The sequence below is a fragment of the Ambystoma mexicanum genome, chromosome 13, assembly GCF_040938575.1.
Source record: "Ambystoma mexicanum isolate Mex_15411 chromosome 13, UKY_AmexF1_1, whole genome shotgun sequence".
NCBI classification, from domain to species: Eukaryota; Metazoa; Chordata; class Amphibia; order Caudata; family Ambystomatidae; genus Ambystoma; species Ambystoma mexicanum.
The window spans coordinates 430,017,018-430,041,836 of record NC_090938.1 but is presented as its reverse complement, the minus strand read 5'-3'; the positions used below and the strand labels follow the sequence as shown (position 1 = coordinate 430,041,836).

General features: G+C 47.8%; 1 protein-coding gene across 1 annotated transcript in view; it reads left to right on the top strand.

The window, feature by feature from the left end:
* The window catches only part of LOC138521304 (zinc finger and SCAN domain-containing protein 21-like), a 142,074-nt gene that overhangs the window by 75,540 nt on the left and 41,715 nt on the right, over positions 1 to 24,819 (top strand). Inside the window, exon 3 of the mRNA XM_069634039.1 lies at positions 2,788 to 3,183. Coding sequence (XP_069490140.1) covers positions 2,788 to 3,183 — 396 coding nt within the window. The remainder of the gene's footprint in view (positions 1 to 2,787; positions 3,184 to 24,819) is intronic.

Here is a 24,819-nt window from a genome sequence, read left to right as displayed (position 1 = left end):
CCTTGCACCCTGCATCTTCAGTACTTCTTTGGGCCCTCTATACCTCCCCTTGCACTGTGCACCTTTTTCCTCGCTTGGTCGACTGTGCTCTCAGGGCTCTTCTGAGTCTTCCGAGCTGCCGTGCTGCTTTCTCACCGGTCAGTGCTTCCATGCGGTCTACGGCAGCTCCGCAAGGGAAACTGACCTTTGGCTGGGGTGTTGTCTGCTCCACACGCTTGTCGGATACTGGCAACACCAGGAACTTCTCCCTCCGCCTTCCTGGAGCGGTCTCTCTATGCTGGACCCTACTTGCGGTGGCATGTTCCCATCTGAGCGTCCCGGTCTCCCTTCTTCTTTCTTTCTGCTTCCATGACTTTGTGATTCCTCCATGGAAGGATCAACTCCTCCAGCAGCCTTGGGAAGTAGCTCTCCACCAGCGAGCAATGGATTCCTCCTAGTTTTGTCAAAGACCTCACATGAGTAGTCTCTACTCTCCCTCATCTCGGTACTTGAGTTCATATCAAATGGGTGACAGAAACATATGGAAGTGGTGGGAGGGGAGTTGGTATTAAGGGAGTGGATAGGTGTGAGGCCAACATACCATCTTCTCCTCAGATGATCGTCCCTCGTCCCATAAGGGGGTTTCCTCCCCATTGGATCCTCCCTCGTTGCACTACCCCCATGGAGACTATTGGGTAGTGTCTGCACTGCTCTGGCCCCATGGGAAGGGGCTCTCCCCAGAGGAGAAGGGACAACATCTGAGGATTTGTCACAATCCCCTCCTGCTGTTTCCTGCTCTAGCTGTCTGCCACCTTACCAGTGCCGATAGTCTGTGGCTATCCTTCACCCAATGTCTTAGGCTATTTCTCACTGATGAGGCCCAACAAGGCCAACACATGTTTGGGGATGCTTGTGGTCTCGTGCAGAAGGGATGTGACCTAGCAGTTTGGGCTGGACTGCCCCTTTTAGGATGGGACCAAGCCTGATTTGCATATGGTGTTTCCCCTTCTATGATGGCTTGGCAGGCGAAGAGCGATGTCTGGAGGGTTGCCCAGAACAAAGACAGAGGTTAAGATTCATTCTAAACCTTCCAGCCATCACCTCTTTGTTTTTGCTTTGTCACCTTAAGTGGGACGAGTATGCCCAGACGTGGGTCCGTTCCTGCTGGGCCTAGAGACCCACGCTACTCCTCACTGATGAGGCCCAACAAGGCCGAAACATGTTTGGGGATGCTTGTGGTCTTGTGCAGAAGGGATGTGACCTAGCAGTTCGGGCTGGACTGCACCTTTTGGGGTGGGACCAAGCCTGATTTGCATGTGGTCTTTCCCCTTCTGTAATGGCTTGGCAGGCGAAGAATGATGGTCTGGAGGGTTTCCCAGAGCAATGCCAGAGGTTAAGTTTCATGCTAAACCTTCCAGCCATCACCTCTTTGTTTTTGCTTACTCGCACCACCTCCTGTTATCTTCAATATTAATTAGTTGTCTTTCTCCCACTACTGCCTGATGTCTCTTATCCTTTTGTCTCCAGCCTCCTCCACCCCTCTCTGTCTCTCAGCGCCTCACGAGAATCTCTAGCTTACTCTAACCAAATGCCACAATGTTATCCAAATGACCCCACCTCCCCTTCCTGGGACACCGCTTTATATTCTAGCGGGCTCTTGCCTGGAGCAGGTGTATGGGTTATAAGGCCTGCACAAGTCGCCTCATTGATGCTGCTACGTGAATGGGCGCTGTCGAATTTCTTTCAACTCACAGTTGTAGTGTATGTCTGATCTTCTTGTAATCTGAGTAGTGTAGTAGTGTCCGGACCTGGCTGTAAGACGCCGGCAGCAAGCTTGGATTTCTTGTCTGTGTGAGTCTGCACATGCATGTGAGCAGGGCTCCAGATAACATTTTAAAGTGGAGTATTTTACTCCCCATTTTATGAAGTTGAAAATATAATGACTTAAGGAGTTACAAAAGTAATTCCCATTCCAAATGGGGGTACATTTTGTCAAATACAAAAAAAATATATTTTTGTAATCCATAATTCACGGAATTTAATAGATGCTTTGTAACACTAAAGATCGCCTGCCTTCCTGGGTCATAAGCGGGCTAGTGCCACTGATCCAAAAATATCGCTGGAGACATTGGGTGGAAGCAGGGGGGCAGGTTTTGATGTGTGGGTTGTATCCTTTATTTTGTGTGGGAATATTTTTACGATCTTTTTTTTGGGAGTATTTACTTTTTCAGCAAGTAAAATTGGCTGGCCCACCTCTTACCTCTAGGGCTGCACATGGACATTTGTGCACAGCAGCAGATCTGTGTCTACAATGAGAGTGACAGTAAATGTCAGTGCTTTAGGATAATTGTGATGGTTCCTGGTTAGGTTGGAGCTTTCATCTTGTTGAGCTTGCATTGGGCATGGGATGCACTGCTCTGTGTGAAGTCATGGGTCTACCAGCAAAAGGGGCACAGGCCTCCAGTTCACACCATAGGAGGGATTGACATCTGGCCGTCTGATCCAATAAAGTGAATGTCAATTGTTTACAGAACATAGATAACATTTTAGGATATTTTATGGTGCACCCTGACATTGCTGAACTGCTGATAGTGTAGTATGCCAGGTACACACACCATTTTCCTGGCTCACAGCAGCACCTTGGCGCCTTGATTGTCACCAACATAACTATCTCCTTTATGACCAAAGCTTAATGGCACACTCTCTAATTGCGCCTATTTTGATTGCTGTGGCCTTTCAGAAAATTGCTTTCTTGAAATGTCTAGGGTAAACTTACTATTTAAATATTGTCAAACTCACTTTTTTCAGGTCCAGTGACAGTGAAACCAGAGAGGGTACGAATGGTTGAAGACAAGAAGCTGGAGGTTATTGATCTCTCAGATTCTGTTTCGAGCGGAAGCACTGAGGTTCCTACCACACCCTCTGTGACTGTGAAAAAAGAAAACCATCCAATGATGGAAGAAAGTGGGAAATCATCTTTTGGAGTTTTTGAGGACTTTGAGGATGGAGATGAAATTGAAAACACCTCTAGAAGGTTTCTGGCTGTGAAGCCTGAAATTGAACCTATGATGGAAGAAGCAGAAGAGCCATCCGTCATCATCTTCGAGAGCTCTGAAGACGACGAAGAGAGGATACAAAAGGGGAAAACTCCATCCTTGAAGGACTGTGCAGAGGCGAGTGAGAAGACTGAACTCTGCTTCATAGGTCAGTAAAGCATCTTCCACAGTAAATGTGAGATACTCTTTATCTGTACCTTGAGGGTGGCATGTTGGTTAATAAATACTTTTATTCACAATATAGTACAAAATCCTACAGGGTTGAAGGAAATCCTATCTAGTCCTACCTGTAAGCGGGGTTTCCCTATCTCAACAAAACTAGCTAAGGAAACTGTCAGTGTCAGGATATCCAAAGTAAGTTCGCTGTCCTAACCTGTCCCTTGCAAACTGAACGTAATATAGCCTGGCTTTGCAGTTCCAAATGAACGTTCAATTAACGGTATAGAAAAGCAAACTAAAGTTCCACAAGTCTTGGGGGTTGATTCCCTTTCCCCCAAAGCCTTTCCAGTGTTACACAAAGTCGGTTTCTTTGTGAGCAGACCCGCCTCACAGGCGCTGCGACAAGGTAAATTAGCCTGGTTCTCCTTTCCAAGCGGTGCTGTGATTTCTCCTCTCACTTGCTGTGGGTCTCGGACCCTATTCTCTATTACCGTCTTCTTGGTCCACAGTCTTGCTAAGTAAGGGTACACCACGTCCTTCAATTCCCAGTTTTATGTCTCCGATTTCACCTTCACCCACAGTCTTGGTTTACTCTCCTGCCAAGGTCTGTGAGTGTTACTGGCACATATAACCTTTGTATTCCTCTTGAATATAGTCTGGGGAGCACTCCCCCCCACCCCCCAACCTGGGTCCCACTCATAGTGCTCCTTTTACCCAGTCTTTCTTTATTCCACATCCCTAATTGACTCTCCTGCCAGGGTCTGTGAATGTCACTTGTTTCTGCAAAGTTCGCAATTCCCCCTGATATAGCTTGGGGTATGCCTTTCTCATATTGGTCCCAGACCCCCTTCACTTGGTTGTTCACAATAGTATCTTGATTTAATCTTCCTTCGATCCACAGTTTTGGTTTACTCTCCTGCAAAGGTCTGTGAGCGTCCCTTATATTTGCAAAGTCCATATTTCCCCCTGTTCCTCTTCGGGGTATGTGTATCTGCATTGGGTCCCAGGCCCTGTATGCTAGGTCTCTCTGCCCCGGTGAGTATTTCTCCTTCACTTCGCATTGTGCCCCATATGCTCTCTAGGTCTAGGTTTCTAGGCCCCAACCTTTAGACTAGCCACTCTTGTACCTGTAGGGTTTTGGCTGTGTCTCTCCGGTTGCTAGTGGGTCTCCCAGAAGCTGTGGCAGCCTCTCAGTTTGCTGCTGCTGTATGTCAGCGTAGCAGCTCCGGTAACTGGCAGGTAAGTTTCCTCTTCTCTGGTCCGCCTGCGTAGCCGGTCCTCCGCGGCTCTGCCTTCCTCCTGCGTACCGCAGGCTTCTCTCTCCAGTAGGTCTGCACAGCCTTTGCCAAGTGTTCGGTCCACACCGAGCTGAGAACATAGACGATCAGGTTGTCGCAAAGGTTAGAGGGTATGCCTTTGTTCCAGTTAGTAATCTTCATTACTCACGTCCTCCTCCTCATCCTAGTACTGCCATTGAATGTAATGTGAGTGTCTTTCTCTTTAGTAGTCTCTACTGGTGTGATATCGCAACAGTACATTGTGGAGGGGTAAGAGAAGGGTTTACAGGGATGGTGTGAGGGTCAGAGGGATACTGTGTTCTTCCTATGCAGTCAATGCTCTCAATGGGGTCCTCCATCCCCATGCGATCCTCCCGCTGAGTACCACCCTCAGGGGGACTATCGGGTAGCAGCCTCACGACCCTGGACTCATGGAGGGGCTTCCCCATTAAAACCAGTGACGATTCCTCGGGATTCATCACAGTACATAGAGCAAACTGTTCAGAACTATGTATGACATATTTAATGACGACAAGGTTTGACATGCAAGTTTTCTGAATGCTTTGGCATAATGTTTTGGGGCTAATTCACACAGTCGCTTGAAGACAAATAGAGTTCAACCATGCATAGGCAACATGATACCCATGTTTGGCCTACATCTGTTATACCTACTTCTCAAAAACAAGCAGTTTGCTAAATGCAGCAACGTGTTTACCGAAGAAGGAGGTGCACGCCAGGACGAGAACTTTGCGAATTAGACACTCGTCTCTGCGTGTGTAATGCCTGAAGGAAATATTATCAGTTTGTGAATCAGCGAAACATGTTGATCCCCACTGAAGCAATTATTTTCATAGCGAGGCGCCTTCAGCATGTCGCCCTCAAATCCTGTGCACAGCGCTAGAATTTGTGCCCCTTCTTAAGCTGCAGAGCAGACTTGCAGCAGGTGACAGATTAAAAGAATTGCTTCAATGTCTGGTAATTCTGCACCACTACTGAACAATTTGGCAATGATATCTCCACTGGTACAAAATGCCATTTTTGCACTTGTCTTTCAGTGCGTATGTTATTTTTTTCGCTCGTGTGGTAGGTCAGACACGTGAGACGGACAACTGTACAATTTTCAAAGCGTCTAAATGTTATTAAAGTAAAGAAAAATGCCTCTCCTAGCCCAACTTCTAAAGTGGAGGTTCCCTAATCTAGAAAATAACAAAAAGGGGGCTTGTCAACACAACCTACATCAATCAGCGCTGTCCTCCGTCTAACCCTGTGCAACCCTGCTGGCTGTCCCCATCACTAACAAAGGAAATAAAAACGTAGCCTAGAGAAGTTTCTTACTCTCCTTTCTTGGCTTGTTCTGGTAGTTGCGTGACCCGCTCCCCAAATGACGTAAACAAATACCAGACAAAGGTTTTACTGCGGTACAAAAATACAAGAACTCGCACATTAGGGTATACAGGTCATTATTTATATGCTCCATTCCATTAACATGATGTTATGAGCATTCATTGGTGATGATGTCACTGCTCATGTTTTATATGCCACCATATCAGATAGATACCATTTCAATTTTTGCGTTTCACAAAAAACATGTCAAATCAATTCTAGATTCATCCCTCTTGGATTCAAGGCTTCTAAGCCCTCTTTCCAAAATATTTTCTTTTGGTGGAGCAAAGTGTTCAGATACCTTCCTCGCTTGAAACCAATTCCAGAATTGTGAACTTCATCTGAGCTATGGTATGACGCGTTTACAACTCTTTAATTGGTCTTTGTGATACCACAGGAGCGTACAGGTTAGTGGATGGAACTTATTGGTACTTTTTGGTGATTTCTGTAAAGGAAACTAGCCTTTCTATTTATTAGATTACTTAAAAAGGATAACATTTCCACCTGATGAGGGGACAGGGTGTCCCGAAACGCGTAGTGGACATGAGAGCACTTCAATGGAAAAACCATCTTTGTAAATGCTGAATTGTTCTTAAATGTGTTTCAGAAGTTTTGTCTGAGCATACTTATGCATTGTTCAAAAGAACTACAGTAACAATGGACCAATAATCGATGTTGATTATTTTTTTAAATGAACATTATATTATTTTCTTCTCCTTGATCATGAAAATATTTATAAGAAAACGAGTGTCTATTTGTCATTTCTGAACAAAAAGAACATATTTAATTTGCTTTTTATTTGTGTATTGCACAAATTATTAAAAGAATATTTTTTTCAGTATTAAATATATGATTACATTAGAGGATTATTCCTGGAAAGAGAGACTGGATAACTTGTGAAATGTTTAATGAGCCATGTGTATTTAGTCAGGATATTTCTGCCACATTGTATAAGTTGGCTTGGTCGTTAATTGTTTTTATGAGAGCTAGATTGGTGGGCCTGTTGCCTGTTGGTGTGCGTTCGTGAGGGATGTTCATACTCTATATTGATGCCCAATCCTCCATCAAAACTTGGTGTGCTAGCCAAGCAATGGTGCACAAGACATGTAAGTAAGGTTGAATACCCTATAGAATCTTTTAAAGCCCTTTTTTCAAGAAAGGTATGGATACACTCCTAGCGATTATAGGAAAATGCACTGTAATGATAAGGGGATCTTCTATAATACTGCAGAATGGGTCAACACACAGTGGTATTGTCTTCTGGTGAGGAACATGTTTTCCCTATGAGAACACCAGGCTGTCTCTCCTTGAGACCGCCTAATGCAGTTAACCAAAAAGTATTTCAGAAAGGTGGCCAGATAAATGTTGAAACCTATGTTTGAGTCCTTAGCCTCCCAGCTAGCCTAAAAAAACGAATTTTCCAACCTTTGGCCAACTGGAACTTGCAACGTATTCTTCATAAGGCTGTCCATGTTCTAGTATCAGTATGTTACTCACAATCTGGTTGTCGCTTCAAGCCTCTCTGCTTTCATGGATGTGAGTTCCTTAGGGTTGTCCGCTTCTTCCCTTCGCCCATGAATTGGCAGGGAAGGAAGCTCTGCTGGGCAGACTTCAGTCCATTCGTTACCTTTCAAGGTATGGATGATATTGTTAGATCTAAATCATTAGAGTGTTTCACGGATCTCCTTCCTGGTGCTAGACTTGCACTGAGTATCCCAATAGGGTTCTGGTCAGACCTAATCTTGCTGCGGCCCACTTAAGGCCTGAGATACAGGATTCACAATGGGTCCCCTTGTGACTTTATATTTCCAGTTTCTCAAATAGAACCCCCTTGGACCTGGGATTTTATGATTCACAAAAGTGGCCCCTCTTGTACATTGAGGTTCGAATTTGGTCAGTGGTCCCTTCTTGCCATAACGTTACTCTATTCATAAGTGTCTCTACTTAGACCTTGGGTTTCAGCTTTCACACGTCGTCCTACCTGGACCTTGACTTTCAGGATTTACCAATGGTCCAATTGGACCAGGGCTTTCAGTATCCACGGTTGGTCCTTCTCGGATCATGGGTGCAGATTTCGTTAGTAGTTCTTCCCCTTGTTCTGGGTTCAAGGATCCACAAGCAGATCCTTGCTGAACTTTGGGTCTCTGCGTTCCTAAATGGACCCTCCAGTACCTGGTTTCTCAGGTTCTCCGATCTGCCCTATCTAACCTCATGGCTTTTTCAGGGTTCTTAATCGGTCCTCTGACTTTGGACTTTATGGTTTCGTGGTGGTCCTTCATGGATCTTCAGGATTTGAAAGTGGCCCCACATGGACCTTGGTTTTTCAGCGTTTGCAACCCTCTCCACAGCCCTTGGGGTTTCTGGAGTATGGGTGACTGGATTCACTTCCCACTTCGAATGGGTATTTCTCCCCCTCACTCTGGATGCTTTTAAGGCAGATGATATTGTAATAGTCCTCCTAACACAGTCATTGTCCCTTCTCACAACAGCTTCAGGGTTTCAGGTGGATTGCCTTATGGTCAGGGCCTTCCAGGTCCCTTACAAAGTGGGAAGGCCTTGCCAAAGAGCTCAGGCAACTGGATCATCCAAAGTCTGCAGGCACGGACTACTAGTTAGGTTAGTTATCATATCCCATGGGTCTGTAACCTTATTCCAGGCATTGCTCCTTCTATATGGCCCTCTCCCAGAATTCTCCATCATCTTCCATGGAGTGTAAGTGGGTTAGTTTGCCTCTTCTGGGACTCCCTCCCTCTTTGGCTTCTGAGAGTCCCGTTTATCTTCCTGTAGCCAGGGCTTGGCTTCCAGCTTCGCCCCAGTTAGGTTATGCCTTTTTCCTATTTGAATTTGTTCCACTGATGATAGGTTTCTACGCCAACTGACCCTTTTATTTTTTTTACTTTCCTAATTAAGGAATTATAAGTGGGGCTCTCATGTTGGTTAATTATATCAAAAGTTGAACGGTTTGGTATGAGGAGTTCAAGAAGCACGCAGCAGCTGAAACCATCTTGGAACTCCCTTTCAGTGTTATACGGTTCTGTGTTGTATGCTGTACCCGTCTTTGCAGGGAAGTTGGCATGCACTGGAAAAAAGGAAAGAAAATAGGCATACTGTAATGAATCGCAGGAATCTGTCACTTCAACCCAGGGGGAGCCTTTCCCTGTGAGGCTAGGGGAGTGAGCCCACAATAGAATAGAAGTCCTTTGCCCCTTTTTAGGTTTGTTTTCTATATTTTTGGGTTTATCAGGCTCCTGTAACCTCTGCGGCTTCTCCAGCCTCGACTATCTCTGTGCGACTCTCCCCACCATCGTGGCCTTTTTGGGAGAATTTGTTTCTCTTGTGCCGCTTGACTTAGCAGCTATTCTACTCCTTATGCAGAGCTCAGGCTTCCGGGCTCTCTGTTGCATTCTGGCCCACCATGGCTTCCGTGTGGTTACGCCACCAAACTAGTCTCTTCCCCATCTCCTTCTCTCTCTCCCAACCTTGGCTTCTGGGTTGGTTAGGACGGCAGCCTTCTGTTGTCCAGCTAGCGATTTGCTTGCTCTCTATGCTAGCGCTGGCTCTGCAATCTAGTGTGGCACTGCCCCTCCAGGATGTCTTCTTGTCAAAGGCTTGCCTCTGCGTAGGATTCCTCATCCGTGCGTAGGAGTTTCTCCATGATTCAAAGCTCCTCCTGGTTTGATGTATGTCATCAGAAACAAGGGGTGTGTCGCCACTCTTTGAATTTAGAGTTCAGGTGAGATTCAATATTGCCTTAAGCAAAAGAATTTAAGGGAATGTCACTATTCCATAAATCCAAAATAGTATTATAAATAAAAGGGTAGTGTTGCTATTCAGTCGAGATCCATCATTACCTGAAGCCAAAGAGAATGTGGACATGTCACTGTTTGGTGGATTCAAAACAGAAGTATCAACAGTCGTTCCAATTCCCATATAGGCAGATAATGTACGTTGAACTGGAAGCTGCTTACTAGAATGGGAGTCCTTGACCCCAAGAGAGGAGACACTCCAAGTGAGGTCCCACTTGGCCAGACCCCTAGGCGGGGGTCTTGCTGAGCAGGCTCACCTCCCTAGCCTCAAGGGGGTGGCTCCCCTCTGGGTAGAAGGGACACATTGTCCCGATTCATCACAGTAGGCATACACTTTACACTACAAGGCAAGCAGTGGAATATGGGAACACACTGAAAGGGGGCTCCACAGACCGTTCACTTACACCCCTGTCTTGCCTTGCAGAAACCCAGACTAAACCGCTTGAAATCGGGGGAAAGCGCACTGGCACAACCCTACACCTCCCATGCGGATCCTCTCTACGCCTTACAGTTGCCCAACTGGCATCCCTGTAAGAGTGTTGGGGACTTCCACAGCGCCCCCACAAGAACTAGAGTACAGGTCAGCATTACAGACCCTGTAAAATGCCAGGTGCAAATAATTGCATGCTCACCCGAGCAACAAATTGCAACCATTTCCAAGGCCTTATATTGAACCCAGATACTGGCTTGTGTAGCAACAAGGAATGACGAGACTGACCAAGTGGTGCCATGATGGGTGCTATAGCCTTTTCTTTAGCATAAAAATAAATCCATCTGTCCTTAAGTCTAATGGGATTTCCCTACCTAAACGAAAGAAACTCGGGTGTTCGTCAGGAGTCTGTGAGTCCAAATCAAAAGGCACCATCCCAGTCAAAATGCTCCTGCTCTATCCCTGTCACTACAATAAATCATATAAAGGTTGGCGCCTGCTTAACCCAGGAGAATGTCTCCCTTCTCCTGGATGTTAAAGTGCCCCAAAGATTCTCAGGTGGTTGAAAACAAAAGTTCCATAAAAGTTCCAACTTCTGGAAAGCAAACAAAACAGTTCTACGGGATCCTTGTGGGGCTAGGATAATGACTCCCTTCTCCTAGCTGATTCCCAAATGTCTTTCACAGTTCTCAGCAATACTCGCAGTTCCTTTACAGGCTTCTCCGCAAGTCCCTCTCGGCTCTCCAGCACCACAATCTTGGGGAACTGCCCAGGGAATTGCATTACAAAATGGTTCACTACTCTGTTGCCTGATTTATTATTTACAATCTTGCATCTTCCTGGCCCCCTCCCGGACTCATCATACCTGTTCCCGTTCGCTTCTCCCGGGGAACTCTTCACCAGTTTCGTCAGGAGTCATGGGTCCACTTTTACTCCTTCCCATTTTTTCTCCCCCTTTTTCTACGGCCTGCTCCCCTCCATGGCCAGTTACTGCTGGCAGTCTCGGCCAAGCTGTCGGACCCCTCGGTCCACCCATGACCGGTCACCCCACCACCACAGTTTCTTTCACTTTCCACACATTTGCCTATGCGGCTCTACTGTAGGCAATGGTAGGCGGTCTCACTACTGTTGTCGGCCCACTTTTTTATCCACGCATTTTCTAAGGCCTGCTCCCCTCCGTGGCCAGTTACTGCTGTCAGTCTCGTCCAAGTTGTCAGACCCCTCGGTCCACCCACTACAGGTCACACCAACATCTCTCAGTATCTCCAGGTTTACTAGGGTGGTTCTCAACCGACTTGCAAGATGCTTCTTGGGCTTCCCGCTGCTTCTTTCTTCAGCTTTGGAGACGTGCTTTGCTGCAGTCTCCCAAAACCCAAGTCCAGTCTTACGGGCTTTGCACCGGCCCGTTTGGTCACCGGGTTCTCCTTCTGGAAGTATCAAAGCTTTCAGCAGGCCAGAACCGCACGTGCCATCGCCGGAAGGGTCAAAGGAGGACGAAGAACACTGTCATTCTTTGCTGTTCAGTATGAATAGCAGGGACGGCCCCAGCGTAACGCCAGTCCAATTGACAGCATCTGATCAAGCCTTTGTCCCACTCCATTGTAGCATTCTTAAGCTCTTCTTCATACCTGTACCTATGAAATCAGGACGGTTTGGTATTTCACTAGAACACGTTTCGGACGTGAGATTATTTGTGGAAGATTCAGGCATTAACATCCGCCTGCATGGTTGGGGTTTAAAGGGGTTGTGCCACCCAATCGTGTCCTTATCCCCAAAGGCGTCCCTCTCCATGAGATCCCCTGCAAGTTACCACCCCTAAGGGGACTATTGCTTAGCGGCCTGACCTCCCTAGCCTCTTGGAAACGGTTTCTCCCTTTGGGAGAAGTGACGCTATCTGAGGGATTGTCACACTTGTCAATGCTGAAGAACTGGAGAGAACTACATAGATTTACTCCACTTTCTACATGTAACTCTCTTAACAGTACTAAAAGGCTTGATTTCATGCTTTAAAGACACAAATGCAATTTGTGTACATTTTAACTATTGGCTTATTAGTATGTAAAGCTATTTCTATCATATCATATTTTTAGTCTCGGGAGGATAGCTCAGGAGCAACGTGCTCGCCTTTGAAGCAAGGCGACACAGAGCAACACGGGTTTGATTCCCGGGTCCGCGCTTAGAAACCTCTTGGGTATTAAGCGCATTATAAATAACCTATCATATCTATGTGGAAAAATGCACATCGAAGTGGAACTGCGCCACATGTAAAAAGATTGTGTTTCACACATCCAAGAGAATTAAGCAGACCTAAGGACATATAGTCAGAGCTTTAAAACCTCAATGATATGATATGATATGGCATTTGTAATGCGCCTATATACAAGTGTTTCAAGGCGCGACAAGGCGGGGGGGAACAAAGGGGAGACAGACAACGATCCTACTAGGCCAGGTGTCATTCAGATCGCGCAAGTGCAAGGGCAGAGGGGAAGGGAAAAGTGCAAGGGTGAAGGGAGAGGGAAAAGTGCAGTACAGGGTAGTAGAATAACAAGATAAATACTAAGGGCCAACTGGTGGCAAGTGCAAGGTAAGTGCAGACAAGTGCTGGGAAGGGGGGGGCTGTAGGGATACAGAGACAGTCCTGCAGTGCAGGGGTTGCCAGGGAAGCAGTGCAGGGGAGAGTGGCTGGGCCAAGGACCGAGATCGGTGAGTGGCCCAGTTGCAGATTCAGTGCAGTTACAGTAATTTTAGCAGGGGAGAGGGGGAGAGAAAGCAGCAAAGAGGAAGGTTTTGAGGTGCTCCTCAAGTTTCAGGGAGGCAGGAAGGCTGTTACAGAGGGAGGCCCCTGCCGCGGAGAGAGATCTTTCCCCAGCTCGTTGCTTGGAGAAGCGGCTGAGCCTGAGGGAGTTGGAGGCTGATGAGCAAAGAGCTCGAGAAGGAAGATATTTAGGAAGAGAGAGTTGAAGGTATTTTGGCCCACGGCCCCAGAAGGCCTTGTGGACAATGCAGAGGGTTTTGAACTTAATCCTCGCAGCCACTGGGAGCCAGTGTAACGATTGCAGTCCTGGAGAGATACGGTCCCTGGGCTTGAGGCCAAGGACAAGTCTCGCAGTCCTGTTCTGGATGAGTTGCAAAGGGCGGAGAGTAGAGGCAGGCAGATTTAGATAGAGGCTGTTACAGTAGTCCAGCTTCGAGAGAACCAGGACTCTAGAGACAGTGAGCTTCTGGGGGAAGGAGAGGAAAGGAAGGATACCTCTGAGGAGGTATAGCTGGTAGTGTGACTTCTTTGAGACGTCAGAAATGTGAGGAGAGAAAGAGAGTGTGGAGTCAAAGATGACCCCGAGGTTTTTTGCCTTGCAGGTAGGAGCAGGAAGAGGGCCAAGAGAGGCCGGCCAGAGAGCTGCAGGGAAGGAGGGAGTGGGTGTGCCGATGAGTAGAATCTCAGTCTTACTGGCATTAAGTCAGAGATCATTTGCGGCACACCATTCCTGGATAGCAAAAAGACAATCAGAGATGAGGGAAGGAGAAGAGGAGGCCAAGGGTAGCCTGAAAATGAGCTGGGTATCATCCGCATAGCACTGAAAGATGGGGCAGAGAGCGGCGATGCGGTGGGCAAGAAGTGCCAGATACTGGTTGGACAGCCAGGGAGAGAGGTTTGATCCCTGGGGGACACCACAGATAGAGAAAAAGATGTCAGAGAGGAAGGACCCAAGTTGGACCTGGGAGGGTCGATCAGAAAGGAAAGAGGTCAGCCACGCCAGACCCTGACCAGTGATACCCAGGTTATCACGGAGACGGTTGAGAAGGATGGTATGATTGACAGTGTCAAAGGCAGAAGAGAGATCTAGCAAAATGAGAACACATGGAGTGTTAGAATCAAGGTTCGAGAGCAGGTCCTCACGGATGTTCAGGAGAGCAGTTTCCGTGCTTCTGGCGGCTCTGAAGCCCGACTGATGGTCATGAAGACTACCAACAGATTCGGCATGGAGATTAAGCTGGGAGATGGCCAGTTTCTCCAGGAGCTTGCCCAGGAAGGGAGTGATAGAGATTGGGCGATAGTTAGCCGGGCAGGAGGGGTCGGAAGAGGGTTTCTTAAGAAGGGGGTGCACAAGGGAGTGCTTGAGGGGGGATGGGAAGATTCCAGAGGCGAAGGAGTGATTGCAGAAGTCAGCCAGGGCAGGAGCCAAGGAGTGGATGTTGTCCTTGATAGTTTTGGAGGAACAGGGGTGGACCTGTTTTGACGAGGCTTTCATAGATCGGACTTGTCTCGAAACCTCGTCAGCAGAGAAAAGGGGAAAGGCAGAGAATGAGGGAGGAGGGGTAGCTGCAGAAGGGACAGTGGAAGAGCAGGGAATAGAGGGGGGAGGTGATAGGAGGAGTGTGAGGACAGGATGTCCTGAGTTTTTTAAATGAAGTGAGAGGCCAATGCCGTGCAGAGGGCCTGGGAGGGGACAGGAGAGGTAGAGACTGCTGCAGGGTTGGCCAGCTCCTTGCAGATTTTAAAGAGTTGGGCCGAGTTGTTAGGTGCCGCAGAGATGCGGGCTTGGATAAGGGCTCTCTTCTTGGTGAGAACGGAGAGCCGGTATTGCCTTTGGAGCAGGCGGCAGGCCAGTTTGTCAGAGGATGAACATGAAGCACGCCATTTCCTCTCTGCCAACCTGCACTTGCGTTTAAGGGTGACGAGATCCAAGTCATATCAGGAATTACATTTGGCTTTGGGCTTCAGGTGGATTCTCATGACAGGGGCAAGGATATCAAGAGTATCAGATATAGCAGAGTGGAGCGTGGAGAGGGCTGTGTCAGGGTGGGAGTCAGCCGAAGGGGGAGGGGGGGGCGAGAAGGTGGCAGCGAAAGCCTCAACTGACACGCGCTTCATGGGTCGGATGACCGAGAAGGAGGGTGGCACTGATGGGGGAGCTTTGCCTGTGGGGTAGGGAAGGTGAGGTGGGAGGATAGGAGAAAGTGATCACTCCAGGAGAGAGGGGTGGCGAGAGGGGCAGAGAGGGGAAGGTCAGAAGAGATCAGGGCATCAAGAGTGTGCCCAGCAGAATGAGTCGGCCCAGACGGGAGAATAGAGAGCGAGAGAGGGAGAGAGAGAGAGTCGCAGAGGTCGCGAAAGAGTCCAGAGGGAGGACAGGAGGCATCCAGGTGAATGTTGAAGTCTCCAAGAAAGAGGAGTTGAGTGGTTGAGGACAGGAGTGAGGAGGAGAGGTCCGCCCACTCGGAGAGGAAGGAGGAAATTTGGCCAGGTGGCCGGTAGATAGTAGCCACGGTAAGGGAATGACTGGGAGAGAGAGAGAGCAATTCCAGGATTGTATCACTGTGCCATGTTCCTAACATTGATGTCAGAAAGTGCATTTGTGAATTCTAATCTGGGGGCGGTTGTAACGCTCACCTGATTCCCACGGAGGCGCCGACCTGTTCTGGACTGCTATGACCTCTTCTAAGGTGATGCGCAGGACTCGGAAGACGGACTGGACTGGACCCCCAAACCTCGCCTGTCTGGCCCGTAGAAGAATCCTTCTGTAGATGGAAAAGGGGATTAACTGTCTGCTGGATAATGTGTCGGATTCCCCCCCTTCCCCCTCTCACACTCCTCGAACCCCCTCCGCGATTCCCCGTAGAGTCTCACCTTAGAGTCTGAAAGGACAAGCTCTCCATCCTGCTTCCGATGCAGGGGCGCGTTGATTTCCAGTTACTTCACTGGATCTCGGGTTTGGTGAGTATTCAACTCCGCTTCACTTTTCCGATATGGGGCCGTAAGTATTCAGTTGCAAAAGTTCAAGCCTTAATTGTCCGTTGTCCTTTTCTCTATTTCAGATGCAGGATGAAGAATCCGCGTAGAGGAATGGATTCGCCGAAGGTAAACTCTGGTGAGTCTTTTTGATGGATGGTTCCCTTAGTGATCTTGCTTTCACCCACTAATGCGTGTGTCTTTTTCCCCTTAGGGGCCGGGGTACGGAAGTGCCAAAGAAGCGGCGCCGACCCGAGGTGAGGAAAGATTGTCCCAACAATAATCGGGTAGGTCTTAAGGTGGAAGAATCGGGCCTTCCTCAATCTGTTCCTTCGCTCACCTTTGTTTTGTCTCTTTTTCTCCTTAGGCGCTGAAAGGCGGCAGATGGTGCCAATGGTCTCTGAAGAGCCCGATGGCGCCTTGTGAAGGTGAGTGGAACGCGGCGCTGCAGCGAGCGATGCGATGCACTTCTAAAAATAATGTCTTTTCTCAGGATCGTCGGAGAGATGGTTCCGGACTCCGGATGGAGGTAGGTAAAGTTCAATTATTCACCTTTCTCTCCTTTCCTTCCTTTTCAGGTGTTCCAGGTTGCAGGCGGGCGTGGCTGGAGCCAGGATGCAGGAGTAGACACGGTGAGCGTCCAACTGCTAGATGCAGAACAACGCGAAGCGTGAGCTGCTGTCTGGGCGTGGTTTAAATAGCCCCAAAGTACTTCCAGGTAAGTATTCTTCCTCAGCCACGCCCAAGTGGTAAAATAGTCCCATAGGTAAAATAGTCCCTTTCAGACCTCAAGGAGGTCTGATCCGGCAGCATGGTCTGCATCACGTAAGTCCATCCAAGCACTCTCATAATGAGCCTGGCGCCTATGGTGCCAGGACTGATGCCTTCTATGAGCCTGGCGCCAAAGGCGCCAGGACAATGTCCAAAGAACCCCTATAAGGGGTTGCTGGGTCCCTCCCTGGGGACATGATGTCTGCTTTCGGGGACGCTGGGCCTGAACTGGCTTCCCGAGAGTAGGCATCATGACAGCGGTGTGTGAAGACATCATGAAGCAAGACACAGACTACCAATTCAAAGTTCATACAAATTACTTTTATTAACTTAAATGTCACGATGAAGTAAGCCTAATTTGCCCTATGCTGAGGTGGGATTTCCCTACCTAGGGAAACTAAGGAAAGTCTGAGTCAGGAAGTTCAACTTGAAAGTCTGTGTCCAAAACCTATACTTGCCCTCACAACTAAAGCTAAACAGTGGGAATCATTATAGGTCTGGCGGTAACCCTGCCGGTGTAACCAGCGGGTTGTGCCAGACTCGTAAATATTTACCGGCACCTGACTATCCGGTGCCACCGGGAGATTACAGCCCCGGCGGTCCAGAAAGTCAGCCGCCGGTACAATGTAAGTTCCCATAGAGTCCAATAGGACTCTATCGGAGTGGGGACACGGAAGCACTAGCACCGTTGCTAACGGTGTCAGTGCTTCAGTGACCGGTCTGCCTACTGTGGCCGCTGTACCCGGCAGGCAGACCCCTAATGTGGCGGTCCGGAAACAAGGGTGCGGTAGGCTTACCAGCACTCTTGTTTCCAGACCGCCTCTATTGTAATGAGGCCCAATGTGTAGGGATGAAAGCACCAAAACAAATAGTGTTTCAAATAAAGTTCTGAGCTTCTTCCACCTCTAGACATACTTTCAAGCTCCGCTTCCCCAAGTTCAATGCAGTGCCAAAAAAAGGTATTGGGATTCCCTTCGCCAAGGAAACAACACAGTTCAACAATGGGCCTTATGGTTCCCTTCCCCAAGGTGACAACAGAGTTCCAAAATAAGGGTCTCGGTTTCCTTCCCCAAGTTGATAACACAGGTTCCAAGAAAGGCCTCAGGATTCCGTCCATAAGGCAACAGCATTGTTCAAAAAAGGGCCTCAGCGTTCCCTTCTCTAAGGCGACCCCACAATTCACAATGTCGTGGGTTTCCCTTCTCCAAGGTCAACTCTTCCAGCTTGCCAACTCACAATCAGTTCAAGTCTCTTAATTCTTAAAACCTGCTCCAGGTCGACTTTATAATCCTTCAGGTTCTTCAATAAGTTTGTGCAGATTGCTATTTTGAGCATTCACTTCAGCAATCTAATTCACAAGTGTAGATTCTTTTTGTTTACTTTCCTTTGCCTTTCCAGACAGGGTATCCACAGTCTAGGCGCAGTTGTCGGACCACACGGTCCATCCATTGCAGGTCATGTAACCGATAACCCTAGGCTTTCTGGCCCACACAGGTTTCATGTTCACTGCACCTGTGCTCTGGTTTACATTCACTTTGACTTCTACTTGACAGTCTCTTGGCTTTGCCACAGTGTGTTCTTCCACACAACTCACTCTGTGGTGCTCACTCTGTCCACTACTTTGTTTTCACAATATTAATAAGTGTTCGCTTTTAATTCATTATAAAATAATGCTTGCAAAGCTTTCCTTTGGTTTGGTATTCAATAATGCTTGCTTTATATTCAAATTCCTTTACTTACAGTACAGCGTTTGCTTTTAGTGTTAAAAAAAAACTTCACTTTGGGTGAACTGTTATTTGCACACATATTTCCATTCATTCCGGCATCACCATATGCCCTCTGGTAGCCCCTTTAGCAACCCGGTATGAGTGTTCCCTCTGATTCACTCAACGGTCCTCGGCGTCTTTTACGGGTGTTCTCTCTCTTCGTTCTCAGCTCTGCGCACACTTCTCTGTGAACACCGCTCGGCTTCTGATAATCGCTGTGCATTACCGGTAGCTTGGCTCCTTACTCGCAGACTCTACGGGTGGCCTGCAGCACTCGGCACACCCCTGTGCCCCGTAGCTTCAGCTGTGGGCACCAAGCAGAGGGGACTCTGGCAGCTTTGACCCTCTCTCGGCACGCTCCGGCCCCAGTGTCACAGTCCCTCTTTGTCAATAGCCAGGGTCCTGGCCTCCAGGCAGGACCCTCCTCGGCAGCCCCCTTCTGTGCAGGAATTCTCCCCACTATGGCCCGTCTCTCCCAGCCCGGCATCTCTCCTGCTGGTTTCCCCTTCCATGCTGGCGGATACACCTTTTATGCACCTGTGACACACACCCTCACACAACAGCATGCAGACACTCTCAATCTAATGTCTGTAAGAAATGTGCAGTCAATATACCTGCCTTGAAGCCCCTAGGTCTGTGTGGTCAGGGAACAGAAAAAGGGCTACCTATCTGCTGAAGAGAAGCAAAAGAAAAGGAACCTTGAGCAGGACGGGACATAGAAGGATAAAGGCTCATGGATTACCTGAAATGGACGTTTGAAAACGACTCAAGCAGAGTTTCTTTCTTCTTGGGAGTTGTAGTATTTTGCAGTCCTCTTGGAGTTTTCTAGTTAAATGTTGGCAAAAGAAAATATGTTTTAATGGCTGACGAAGAGTTGTAATAAAAGGTGTAAAGCATAATACCTGCTCTGGTCTGGACATAGAATTCAAGGATTTAGTTATGTAGATGAACATTTTTATTGTCATCCTTTACAATTTTCCTGAGAATGGAATGTAGGAACGCCAGATTTATGGGGGACCGGTCTACAGTTGACCCTCGCGTGGGCTCCTGCCACACTGGCCCAGGTTTCTGTGATGAACCAGCGATGATTCACCCAGGAAACATGGCCTGGATCCCTTCTCATGTGGCCAGGGAAAGGCAGACGCTTTCTGATCCTGACCCTGGAAGTGGTGTTCTGTGGGAGGATCACATGGGAGGAACCAGGTCAGGGGGAATAGTTTTTCCCTAAAACCCCAATCTTTTGATGGCCTATTGTAAAGTAGAAAATGTAATCAAAACCAAATTTGACGTTAGGGACTTCAAGCCCCATAATTCCCAGAGGACTGGGACGAGGAAGAGGACTGCAGTGGTACAAGACTGCGGGTTGTAGTCAATTAGAAGGAAATACCCACACTTGAGGGAGATTCAGAGGCATAAACAGCCCCCTCATGTGCAGGCCAGGAGAGAACGAAAAGGAGGAGACAGCAGTAGTAGCAGGTGGAGCAGTTTTGTATGCTCCACGTGGCAGCAGAAGCAGAAGGCAGACGTGAGCGGAGACGCCGGGACCTCAGCAAGGTGTAATTGTGATGCTGGTCCAGAGCAGGTTTCAGAGGCTCAAGTTTGCAGCTGCAGAGGTCACACAGCGAAGGGCGTACCATTTTGCCCCCACCCCTTCACTGTCAGACGAGTACAGGGGCTGTGAGAAACCTGAAGGTGTCTCACCCACTAGTTCCTAGGGATCTGTCATCCAGGTGGCCAGGACATAGCCATCGCTTTTGGATCCAGTTCCTGGGGTGGACCAGTGCGGGAGGATCACCTGGATGAGGGGTCCTCAGGGAGTGGAAGGTTGAGATGCGGTATCCCCTTCCTAATAACCCCTTTACCCCATCCTACCAAGGAGGATACCAAGGAGCTCAACCCCACCCCCCCTTTTCCGACCCAAACACTTTTTCACAGACAGCCCAACATGTAAGAAAATGAACTAACACCCGAGCCGTATACCTGACATGTCCCAACATAAGGGTCAGGCAGAGTCAGGCAATTCTGATAATTACACACACCTGACTTCCATGACACCTCCCCACATGGATAAAAGGCGGAGCACAGAAGCACACTCTGAGCACGGCAAAACACCAGAGGAAGCAGCAGTTCCGAGATGGCGGTTTAACACGAGGAGAAAGTCAGCGAGACCAGAAAGGGTTTCAAGGAGGGAATTGCCCTTGGCCTTTTCAACAGAAGGAAACCGTTACTTTCAAGAGCCCTCGGGGATAAGAAACATAAGACCAGGAACTAATGCTGAAGAAAGGTGCATTGTGTGTCGAAGGTACACAGGGCTCTCCCACATTGATAGCTGACGCGGGGAGGAGAGATTGCCGCTGTGGTCTGTCCTTGGCTCCTGCAACAAAGCCGCTCCAGTAAAGTCTGCACAGCTGGTGAGTCGGGGAGACTGATAGCAGACCGGTCTGTGTTAGACCCATGTTTGCAAGCAACAGCATTGTATGAAGAAAGCTGCAAGGAACAAAGCATAAGGCGTATGGGATGAGCAACTAAAATATATTTGAATATCCCAGGAGTGAGTGAACATTTGAAGCAGAATAGATTCCATACCGAGTGGTCCAACAGAGAATGTAAAATTGTGAACTGTGATTACAAAAAGGCAAGTGTGAACCCACCAGAGGAATGCAGAGAGAAAGCTAGGGGAAGGGAACCCTGTGTTCTGATGAGAGTGTAATTGTAAATTGTGAAGTTGATGTGGTCCTGCATCGGGTCAAGTCAAATCCTGTGCACTTTCGAAAGTCTTCGATAGCAAAGTTGAACAGTTAAAAGGGATCTGAGCCCGGCAGGGGGATCCGGTGTGAACCCTGAGTCACCCGAGACCTAATTGTAAAAAGGGATCTGAGCCTTAGCGAGGGGGATCCGGGGTGAACCGTGAGTCACCCGAGAACTAATTGTAAAGGTGGATCTGAGCCTGGAAGAGGGGGATCCAGGGTGAAGAATGAATCATCCGAATTGAATACTTGTGAGAGGAAAATAACTTTGTGTTTTGTTTTGATACATCAGGCCTTCTGAATCAAGAGACTGATAAGTAAAGAGACTTGGGCACAGAAGGCCCTGATGATGCTAATGGAATTGTTTCCTCATGCCGAAGAAGCCAGAGTGTGTGCTATGCTCGAGTGAACTGCCTTGTCGCGTGCTGAAAATGTGGTGAAGGGAGGCCCACGGCGTGAACATCCTGACATATTCTTTGAGAACACTTATTTCTTTTTCATGAACATGTCCCCACACTATTTGTAAATAAGCTGTAAGTATTGGCAATATTTCTTAGCAGAGGCCCTTTTTATTTTGACAAGACTCCACTAGGGCTACATTATTATTATTTGTCGGTCGTAGCTTGCTTCCATCTTCGATTTAAGTTTAGGGAGGCGTTTATCACACCCTTTGTAAAAGTTCAATAAACACCCTTGAACTGTGGTCACTTGTGTCTGTCTTGCTTTGATACCATGCCTTCCGTACAGGGCGGAGAAGCTCTGCGTTGCTGTAGTAGCTGGAGGTACTCTGAAACTGACAGACGCAGACCGCGGGAAGCCGTGCAGAGGAGATTGCCGGGCCAAGCAGAGAAGTCTAAGCAGAAGACCTGGAGGTAGCAAGGCGAACGGACGCGCACACCAGACCCAGTGAGTACACTGTTACATTGTGATCACAGTGCGCTCCGTAACCGCCCGTGTGCCAAATCCAGGCAATTGAACCTCCCAATTGAGATGAAGCGGAAGAAGTATCTTTATGAATTTCGAACTAATCACAGCAGATTAATACTTCTAATGTGAATCAAGCTGATTTAATAAGTCACAGAGGGCACATTAAGTACTGGATAATCATACCAGAGAAGTGTGATTGTGGGACAGGGTGGGAGTCAACAACAAAAGAGGGTAATAATTCTAGAAGAAAAGAGAAACCATCATTACCAAAGCCAAAAGAGAAGTAAACCTAGGACAAAAGAAGGTGAACACGATATTGAGCAGTGATAAAGACTGTAGCCCTCTAGAAAAGTAGTCCCAAAGAAAAACGGTATAAACCCATATTGCCACAGCCAAAGAAGTGTGAAAGTGGAACAGAATTCTTATCAGCAGTTAGTTGACAGAAAAGGCGAGAAACAAGAATGACATGCTGGATGCCGTCCTGAAAGAGAATATTCAGAGGGAGAGGAGCATAACCTGCAGAGAGTGTGGCAGATACACAGGTGTCATAAACAGCACCAGTGTGGTTCTGGTGTCCCATAAAGCAGTTCATACACCCGAAACTGTGAAGCACAAGATATCACTAACCTGTTTAATCTTTAACACTGAAGTACTTAGAAGTGGTACTTTGTTTTGACCTGGCAGGAGAGTACACCAGGTCAGAGGGTGATGTAGTGCTTTGATCTGTGCTGGCAGTTAAGTATACCAGTACAGAGCACTTTATTGTTAGAAGCCTGCTAGGTGAATGGACCAGGTGGAAACCATTGAAGTACTGTGGTGTGGTTACAATATTGAGGAATCACTAAAGTGCTTCGAAAATTAAAGCAGAAGCATCCTGACAAGGTAATAAAATAGAAACAAAGGTTGTATGAACTGATGCAGAAGTGTTTAACACTGTCAAACAAGTGGTCTTGTGTACTGTGGCAGAAATACAATAATAACGTTATTTTTAAGTCTTTGTCACTAAGAGAAAGAAGGAACTTTGTTGAGCACTTGTGAACTGTTGGATGATTACAATGTTGGAACTTTTATGATCAAAGTGGACCCAAAAAACTTGAGTTGGAACTTTAAGAAAGCGGATTTCCAGATCATTTTTTAGGAACTTAGAATTTTTTAATATGCCTTTACTAAGTTTTGTGAACAAGCAGAACAACCTCAGCAGAACAGCAGAACTTTCTATCTCTTCTCCCACCCCCACCCCACCTTCATACGCCTCCCCCTTCCACCATTTGTGATTTGCCTGCCTCCCAAGTCTCTTTTTCCTAGCCCCCTCTGTCCCCCTACCCATCCCCTCCCGGCCCTGTATCTCCATCCCCTTTCCAACTCAGGAAAATCACAAGTGTCTTGGGCCAAGCAGGTTGCAGGCAATGTCAGTCCCATTCAGTCTTATGAGATTTCTGGCCTGTCCTTGAGCTTTTGCAAATTGTCTTTGTACTCTCTCCTTCCCTTCCTCATGGGGGCGTGGTCGTCTGGTGATGTATAGAGGTCGTTGAGGAGGGTGCCCCACTGCAGAACCAGAGCCTCTGAATCTCCTCCCCGCTCACTGATTATAGACATTTCAGCCTCTGCCCACCTTATTATGTCTCGTGCCGATTGCTTTAGTCGTGACCCTTGGGGACTTTTCCATATGATCTCAATGTGGCGCGAAGCCAAGACTAGTACGAATTTTGCTAGGCTGGGGGCGCGCCAGCGAGCCCAGCCAAGATGGCTGTGAGCCTTTAATCTTTGAGCACCCTCACCACTCCAGACCTAATCCTGATGCTCCTGATCTCACCACAATGATTTTACGGAAGGCACCAATCATACGAACACCTCAGGCACGCTCCTGTGAAATTTGGAGGCCCCTGCCGGTTGTATTGCTTCTCTGGACACTCACTGGGGCCTTAGGCTCCTGCACCCTCTTAGACAGACCAAAAGCAAGTACTTGGACTCAGGGAGGCAATAAATCACACTTAGACTACTGGTTTAGAAGAAAATAAACAGCTCGTTATAGGCCTTTTATTGACACCCATATAAATACACATAACTAACACAGAACATATAGTCGATTATACATAAACATGAAAAAAATAGCTTCACCGTTAATATAGATGCAGAAGACACCTTCCTCTCAGCCACCACAACGCTGCTTAGTCCCAGAGCAGGTAGGCAGAGAGATCACTCATGCTAATGGGGTCTGGAGCAGAGCTGCATCACCCGGGGTCCAATTCGCTCTGACTTCCCTGAGGAATACCTCATCTCTTTATGGGGGAATCCCCGCCCCTTCATGGTTACTACTGCCCTCGGCCGAAGGGAAGACAGCAAGCATTGAGAGCAAAGAGTGGAATAAAAATCCATCTGGAAGTGGAAAAACCCAGCTTCTCTCCTTCGCCTCTGTTCCCAACACCCCTTATCACTGCACCTGCAAAGCTCCGACTCCCTTCTTGGCACGCCCTTCAGCGGACAATACAACAACTATCCGCCACAATTAGCTCATCTAACATCACTATGTGACCTTGCAACTGTGCAGAATTATTGTTAGCTTACTGAGCGCACGACAACATAGGCTTTCATTGCGGTAATGGAAGTGAATGTCCAAAATGGCCGCGTATCGGCACCATGTTGTTTAGCTCATTTTCGCACATGCGCTCCACTCCACCCCTTGGACAATCAACTACCATAATCCAATGGGCGAAAAGAAGGTTCCTTGAATTTACGCAACATCCCCCTATCAATTCGGAACACATGAAATACAACAACAACAACAAA